Here is an 8,359-nt window from a genome sequence, read left to right on the forward strand (position 1 = left end):
ATGCTACAACTTATACCACACCTGCAACGTCGAGGTTTGGAAACGATGGATGTGTGATGCTGAGAAGCAATGGGTGCCTTGGCACCACACACTCCTACTCAGCAGGAAGGATCCCTGATAGCATTTGTGATTGTTTTTAAATAGAGCTGTTGCTTAACTCGCCAAATAGCAGCGTAATAACTGCGCGTGGCTGGGTCAGCATGGGGATGCCACAGGAATTAATAACAGAAAATGGCCCACACTCACTCACTTCCTGCAATTTCCTTTGCTCTGTGAGTTCAGGCAGAACACATAGGTTCTTGCTATCTGCATCCAAAAATGCCAGCAGGAAACTATGCAAAAAAAAATGGCATGGAGGACAGGGAAGATGAAGGGAATGGCTGTTTGGCATCGTGAGGCTGTGGGATGGCAATAACCCCATGCCACTTTGGGATGGTGATCAAAGAATGGCACTGGGAGGGACCAGCAGCTGCAGGGGGACAAAGCTGAAAATGCACGGGCTTCGTACACGTGAAAGAGGCAGTGTGAAGGCACGGTGCCCATTTCTGGTCCCAGTGCAGCCCCAGACCCCACAGCTCAGGAATTTCGTTGAGGCGTGGGCTCAGCAGGGACCCCAGTACCGAGGTCTGTGGCTGGAAACGGGCACTGCAGCCAGGGAGGGGAAGGAGCTCTCCTGATGCTGCGGTGGGTGCCCGGAGCCGCGCACCACGCCGCGCCCAGCGAAGCTCTGTCACAGCGGGCAGGCCCCGCACCCCGTGCTCCAGGGTGCGGGATGATGCTCAGTGCAGGACTTCAGGTGCGTGGGGGGGATTATGGGCAGGGCCGGGCCGCAGTACCGGCAATGGGGCTATGGGTTGCAGGCGGGCTGCGTGGGGCAGGCCCAGCAGCAGGGCCGGGGTGGGCAGCGTGCCATAGACTCAGACCGTTCCCCGGCCTCGAATCCCGCGTGGGACACGAGGAAATCCCCGTGGGCTGCTTCCCTAACCCACCCCCCCCCAACAAATCTGCCCCCACCAGCGGCACAATGCTGAGTCACTGTATCCCCCCCCCCCCACCCGCTGCAGCCGCTCGGCAGGGGGCTCGGAGCGGGCGGACCCCCCCGGGGGGGGCAGCGTGGTGGGGGGAGGGGGGGCAGGAAGGAAGCGGGGCCGAGCCCCGGGGGGGCGGCGGCGTGCGGAGGGGGCGGGCGCGGGGCGGAGGGCGATGCGGCCGCGGGCCCCGCGCTGCCGCTGCTGAGCGAGAGAAATGTGAGCCGGCTGCACCACTGCAGCGGCACTGCGGGCGCCGGGAGCGCGCAGGGAGCGCGGCCGCGCCGCCGGCAGCGCTGAGCCCCGCGGGACAGCGGGGAAGGAACCGGCACCGCGCGGAGCCGCCCGCCTGCACCTGCCGAGCCCCCCCCTCAGCCCGGCGGCCGCTTGCATCAGCCCTCGGCGGGGCACGGCGCGGCGGCCGGGGGGGCGGCGGGGCCGAGGACGGGGGGCTGCCCGGCTGAGGAGCTCTGCGGGGCCCCGGGCCTTTGTCCGAAGGATCGTCTCGCCCCCCCACCCCCCCCACCGCCCCCCCTTCCCAACCCTGGGAGCGGAGGCTGCGGAGGGGCCGTGGGAAGCGGGGGGAGGCTGCGCGGAGCCGGCAGCATCCCTGCGGAGCCGGAGCCGCATCCCCGCGCCTTTCAGATAACCTTTAGCCGCACCGAGCGGGGTCGGAAAGCAGCGCATGGCCGCACCGGGACCCCGCGTCCGGAGCAGCGTCCGCAGAGCCGCAGCCCCGCAGGTACGGACGGCCGCGGGCCGGGAGCATCACCCCGCGGGCGCGCAGGCGCGCGTGTGCGCGGGGACACATGTGTGTGCATGGATGTACGTGCACATGTATGTATGCGCACGTGTGTGCGTGCGTCCGTGCACATGTGTGCGTGCACAGCTGGGCTGCGGACGTGGCTGCGGCTTTGCGGGGCTCTGCGCCGGGAGCGGAGCGCAGGGGCCGGGTGTGCGGAGAGCCCGGGGGGGTGGGGGTGGGGGGGCTGCGTCGCCCCGGGGGGTCGGAGTCGCTGCGGGGCGTGCGCGGAGGGGTGTGACGGCGGACGCTGCCCGGATGGCCGTGGCCGTGCTCTGCTGCGGGTGAGTGCGGGCTGCGTGTGCGAGGGCTCCTGGGCTGCCCGCGGGGTGCGGGGTGCGGGACGGGATGCTCACAGGGCCCCACTGCAGCTCAGCCCCAACCCCCTCCCTCCGCGGGTCACCCCTCGGGGTCGGCCGGGCTCGATCTCCCACAGCTCTCGGGTATCCAGGGCTGAGCCCGCCGCTGCCCCCTCCCCAAGCAGATGGCCCCCCTGGCCCCCTCCGTCAGGCCTGGCAGCGAGCAGGCGTCCTGCTAACAGGATTTGCGGCATGATGGTGGAGAGCACAGCAGAGCGCCTTCACACTTCCCGGATCGGGGGAGTGGGGGGGGGGCTGTCCCCGCGCTGTCCCACGCAGAAAATGTCCCCAGGGCTCTCCCCTCCCCCCCCCACCTCCCCCGACCCCGAATCCCGGGCCGAGGGCAGGGAGCGGAGGAGGGGGAGAGGAGGAGGAGAAGGAGGGAGGGATGGTAGCAGGGACAGATCAGGAGCGCGCGATAGAGGTAAAAATAGATCCACAGAGCAGAGGAGGGGCTAAACGTGAGCGAGAGCCCTGAGCAGAGGAGGGCCGGCGGGATCCCCCCCGGGAATGTGCTGTGTGTGCCGCTGTGGGCACGGGGACCCCTCGCTGTGGGGCGCATCCCTCGGGGCTGAGGGCTCTGCGGGGCCCTTCCCAGGAGGGGCCTCGGGGGAAATGTGAGGGGCAGATGGAGGGACCGGTAGGGACGGTGCCGAGAGTGCGAACCGCGGGATGGAGGCACGCAGCCGCCGTCAGCATCGTGCGGGCAGAGCCCCGGGGAGCGCGGCAGCCAACATCCGCTCGCTTTTCATTTGCAGCGAGAACGCAGCTGAGCCAGGGACAGAAGGACCGACCGCGACAAGAAGGCACGTGGCAGCCCCGGCCCCGGGTGGGATGACCCCCATGCCCTGCGGGAGCCCACGGTGACAGCGAGTGGAAGATCCAGCAAGTCAGCACCGAGGAATCTGCACCAACGCCACGAGGATCCCTACGGCGTACGCAGGAATCCAGGCCAGGTGGAGGCGGGCACTGCCCCCACTGCACTTCCCACGCACCAGCAGTGCCCCCCTGCCCTGCACTGTCCCGCGTTGCCCCGCACCGCGGGCGTCCGCTCCCCCTCCCGGAGTGGGGAGGCAAGGGGAGCTGCCACTGACACCGCTGCTGACAGCGATGTCACGCTGACATCCCGTGAGGAGCAGACGCTTTGATCGCCTGCCCGAGCGCATCCTCAAAGGCAGCGTGGGCAGGATGCGGCCGTGAGCAGCGCCTTCCCTCCTGCACCCTGGGGCGGCCGGAGCAGGGGACGCAGCCCCCGCACGTCCCCCCATCCCCAGGATGTGCGCCCGCACCGCCAGCTGCCCACTGTGCTCCTGCTCCAGAACAAGACTGAAAGCGCTGCATGCTGCCGGCATGGTGTAGCCTCATGCAGGCGTCCCTCGGAGACCCCAGAGCAGCGGACGGTAATGTGAAAACGATCCTCATGTCGTGTCTGAAAGGGCAACAGGTCATCATCAAAATGGAGGCGATGAAGATCATCCACCCGGAGAAGTTCTCGGAGCTGCAGGCGGCACCACCGCGCTACGCGCCCGCCCCACGCCGCGAGCCGCCCCTGGTGGCCAAACGCGCGTGGCCCTCCGAGTCCGAGATCATCGTCAACCAGGCGTGCGGGGACATCCCCGCGCTGGATGCCACCCCCACGCCGCTGCCGCTGCCCCGGACTCCCCCTCTGCCGCGGCGTGAGCGCGGGTACCAGGGCCAGCGGAAGGGCAGCTCGGAGGTGTGCTACCACCGGCAGCCGCCGTCGGACGAGGTGATCGTCAACCAGTACGTGCTGCACCCCTCGACTCCCTGCGAGCCCCTCGAGTGCCCCACCTGCGGCCACATGTACAACTTCACCAACAAGCGGCCGCGCATCCTCTCCTGCCTGCACTCGGTGTGCGAGGAGTGCCTGCAGATCCTCTACGAGTCGTGCCCCAAGTACAAGTTCATCTCCTGCCCCACCTGCAAGCGGGAGACCGTGCTCTTCACCGACTATGGGCTGGCGGCGCTGGCCGTCAACACCAGTATCCTGAACAGGCTGCCGGCCGAGGCCCTGGCTGCCAACCCCGTGCAGTGGAGCAGCGACACCGACCGCAGCTGCTACCAGACCTTCCGCCAGTACTGCGGGGCCGCCTGCACCTGCCACATCCGAAATCCGCTGTCTTCCTGCACCATCATGTGAGCCCCGCGCCCCGGCCCCGGGAGGGAGAGGTCAGCATTGCGTGTGCCAGCAGCGCCCGGCGTGGGGTGTTCTGTGAGGGAGGGGATGCACCGACCCACGGCACAGCCACGGACATGGGCTGGTGATGGGGATGCTGCTGCTTGGGACGTGGCACGGAGCCGGTGGCAGCCCCTCGTGCACCCGTGCTGGTGGGGAAAGGGACGTGGAGGCACGGCACGGCCCCGTGCATCCCCAGCACTGAGCACCCCCCATGGGCTCCTTCTCTCCGGAACGGACGCTGTCCTGCTGGTGGCACCGTTCCCATCACCCCATGGCCGTGGAGTCCCCAGGGGATGCTGTGCCCGGCAGTGGGCACCGGGACAGCCCCACCGCCCCCCTCTCTGTAATTTATTTGCCAAAGCTTTCGTCTCAGCGGCCACACACCGTGTGCCCGAGTCGCAGCCACACCGAGCAGACACGCGGCCGTGCCCTCTGCCGGCCCTTGAGGAAAGCTGCTGTTCATCCTCGTTTTGGAGGATTTTTCCCTGTCTGTCCCAGGCCGCTACGTGTTCACAAAGGCATTGAGCTGCACCCGTTCTCTGTGACCCACCCTCCCGGGGCTGCAAGGGACCCTGTGCCCAGCACCTCCAATGCACGGTCTTGCTTTCTTCAGAGCACCTGGAGGGGGAAGTTTGCTGCCAAAAGAGCTAAAAAAAAAAAAAAGAATTAAAAAAAAAAAGAAGAAAAAAAAAAAGAAAAGCCATAATTTGCAGGTGCTGCCGTGGGGCTGAGCACCGCAGCACCGCAGCACCAGGGCAGGAGGTTGAGCTCCAGCATATGGCCCTCAGGACATTGGGGCTGGGGGAACCGGGGCCCCATGGAGCTGCCCCCTCCCACCCCAGGCATCTGGATGTGGGAGCAGCCCCCAGAGCACAGCTCCCACCGAGGTTGGGCCTGCGAAGCTGGGGGGCAGGCGATGCCCTGGCACTGCTCGCTGCCCTGAGCTGGGGGCACGGGGAACGGGGGCCAATCCCGATTCTGTTCTGCTCTGCCAACGCCTCCTGCCGCTGGTTGTGACGATGACCATGTTTTATACCCGGCCTTGTTCAACCCCAACCAGTCTCCCCAATAAAGATTATATTGGAACGAAGGGTGAGCAGGAGTGTCGGGGTGTGATGCTGTGAGGCAGAGGGGCTGTTCCAGCAAGACAACACACCCTCTCCCCACGTGGTGTGTGGGGCACCAGTGATGAGGGCGAACCCCAAGGATGGGCTTCCCCAGGAGGAGGGGCAGCCACATCCCCTTCTGGTTCATCCCCTGCCCACCCAAAGCCAACCCCATGGATCAGAGGGGACACGGGGGCCCCCAGAGTAGCACCACTGCAAGAGCAGGGCCGGGCTGTAGGGTCAGCACAAGGGAGGATGTTCTGCAGGATGCAGTGTGGCTGTACCCTGAGCAAACAGCACCTGCAGGCAGCACCCAGCTCCTTTCCCAGGGAGCAGTAGGGTTGCTGATGGGGATATATCCAGCTGGGCCACGCAGCAGTGCTGAGCTCTCCAGCCCTGGGGAACTCTTCTGGCTGTCCTCGGTGCAAAAGGGGAGCAAAGCCCCACATGCACAGCCCTGGGGCAGCTCTGCCCTCCAAGCAAGGATTTGCTCTGTTTGTTACATAAGGATGAAGGGTACAGTGCGTCCTCCCCTCTCTGCAGTACCTCTTGGGCACTGAGTAAATTTAACGCCACTAATTTGATTCTGAGTTGCAATTAAAGAAGAAACGGGGCCTTTCAGGGCTGAGTGCTGGGCGCCAGCATTTCTCCAGACCTATTAACCTCAAACGAGTGCCTTCTGGGGCAGGGGCCCAGGCTTGCTGCTAGGGGACAGGACCTTAGTTCCAGCTGTAGGGGCAACTCAGAGCCTGCCAGGGCCCCCCAGCACCTTGAATCCCATAAGGCTCCTGCAGCTGTGACCAGGCAGAGCTGTGGGCCCCCAGGTTGGATTTTCCAAGCACACTGAGTTCTGTGGGCTGCAAAGGCATAACAGAGCTCTGCCCCATCCTGCCTGGGTTGCACAACGCTGCTGTGCAGCCTGCATGGGGAACCTGGGCACGGAGCAGCCGTGGGAGCAGGGAGGAAACTGCTTGCAACAGCTCTTTCCAGGAGCCTTGCACAATGCAGTGCAACCCCAAGATGTGAAGATAACGGGATGTAGCACAGAGCCTGGGTGGCTGGGACAGATCCCAGGGCAGCACTGGGCCCACATTGTGGGGCCCAAAACCTCACAATCTAACCATCTACCCTAATCTAATCTCTGTCTGAGAACTGGCATGCTCAGTGTATGTAGTGGTGTGTGACATGGGGCCTGCCCAGCACGCTTCCCTGCTGCTCTGATGTCCCCACTGCCACCTGCCAGAAACCCAGGAGGGCTTCGGAGAGAGCTGCCAAGGGAGAGGTGTTGGTGGGTGTGCGAAGATGGGGACAGCCACATCTCTGCTTTGGGGACACCAGGCACCCCATCATGCTGTCAGCTGCAAGGGGCTGTGAAGCATTTGGGGCACGATGGTGTGAGAGGGGCTGGTGAAGGGGCATGGAGTAAGGGGGGGGGGTTGGGGACTGTGATGGAGGGGGGAGGGATTATGGGATGCAAGGGGATGATGGGGCAGGTGAGATATGAGGGAGGGCTGCAGGGAGATGGTACAGAGGGGTTGTGGGGGCCGCAGGGAGTTATGCATGGGGAGATGGGGCTGTGGGACATAGCAGGGCACTGTGTACAGGGGAGTGGCTCCAGGGGGCTGAGCTCTGCTCCCCGCTGCAACCTCCCCCAGCCCTCAGCACGTCGCTATCGGCGCTAAATATAACTGAGTCCTTGTGAGCGGACACGGCCGCCACATTCCTGCGGGACAGCCCTTCCTGTGCACAGCCATGCTACCCCAGGGCCACCGCCCCACAGCTGGGACCCCATCCCTGGGGGCCCACAAGGCATTCATCCATTTCCAGCCCCCAAACGGCCTGGAGAGCAGAGAGTGGATTGCTGGAGGATGGCACTCAGCACGGTCCTCCCATGCTGGTCCCTACGGAGCTGCTGTGGCCTGGTTTGCCCCCCAAAAACCTGTCCCCTCCATAATGTAATGTAGATCAGGGACATGTGTCAGGTGTCCCACTTGGCGACAGGGCCCCTCTGACGTGCCCTTCCCTCCCCGCAGGCCCAACAGAGCCAAAAACACCCCCAGCCAGGCCGAGCTCATGCTTCTCCTAATGGAGCTGCTCCACTTTGTATAAATAATCGTCCCTCAGAGTGATGGGGGTGTGGGGCAGAGGGGTCTGCCGTTCTTCCTGAGCCATTTCGGGGTGCCCCACTCTCTCCTGTGCTGTCATGTGCTGAGGAGGCAGTGACACATCGGCAGTGCCCTGCGGTCTCCGCAGTTGAAGCTCTGTGCAGGGACCCACAGTGCATCTCCAGGGAAGAAGGGCAAATTGGAGGCACTTGGCTGCTTGCACAACCCCAGCAGTGCCAGCCAGGCCTTGTGGGGGTGGCAGGGTGGGGGCAGAGGGGAGACAGCATGGGGAAGCAAGGAGGAACACTGGTGCTGGGGTTCTCTCCACCCATGCAGATGGCGCCTGGTGGTGCAAGAGCAGCACCATGGGCTCCCCTCCCCACTCCCTGCGTCCTGCCCAGCACAGCCCGTGTGCAGCCATTGGGAGCACAGCACTGTTTGCTCTCTTATCTCCGTGCAGGGAGAGGTGAGAGGTGTGAGAGAGGCACTAGCGCTGGCTGGCACCGCGCAGTGGGGCTGGAGGCTGCGGGGTGCTGGGGAGGCAGGTGCCCTCTGTCAGGGGAATGGAGAGCACTGGCTGTCCCCATCTCCTCCTCAAGGAACTGCTCAGCCCCCAGGAGCAGTGCGGTGGATGCAGACCCCGCCTTGACGTTCCCTCGGGGGATGCCCTATGGCAGGGCCAGCACTCAGCACCCAACACCCCCTGGCATGCATCCAGCACCCAACACCGTGCCACCCCACCAGGCACCAAACTCATCA

General features: G+C 65.0%; 1 protein-coding gene across 1 annotated transcript; it reads left to right on the forward strand.

Moving 5' to 3' along the window:
• The first annotated feature begins 1,221 nt into the window (after positions 1-1,221).
• RNF208 (ring finger protein 208) lies at positions 1,222-5,485 on the forward strand. The gene is made up of 2 exons (XM_065737705.1): positions 1,222-1,770; positions 2,948-5,485. The coding sequence occupies exon 2, from the start codon at positions 3,529-3,531 to the stop codon at positions 4,348-4,350; it is 822 nt and encodes a 273-aa protein (XP_065593777.1). The 5' UTR covers positions 1,222-1,770; positions 2,948-3,528; the 3' UTR covers positions 4,351-5,485.
• Positions 5,486-8,359: the final 2,874 nt, after the last annotated feature.

Source organism: Cyrtonyx montezumae, unplaced genomic scaffold, assembly GCF_038088225.1.
Source record: "Cyrtonyx montezumae isolate F1298 unplaced genomic scaffold, pur_monq_1.0 scaffold_20, whole genome shotgun sequence".
Classification (NCBI taxonomy): Eukaryota; Metazoa; Chordata; class Aves; order Galliformes; family Odontophoridae; genus Cyrtonyx; species Cyrtonyx montezumae.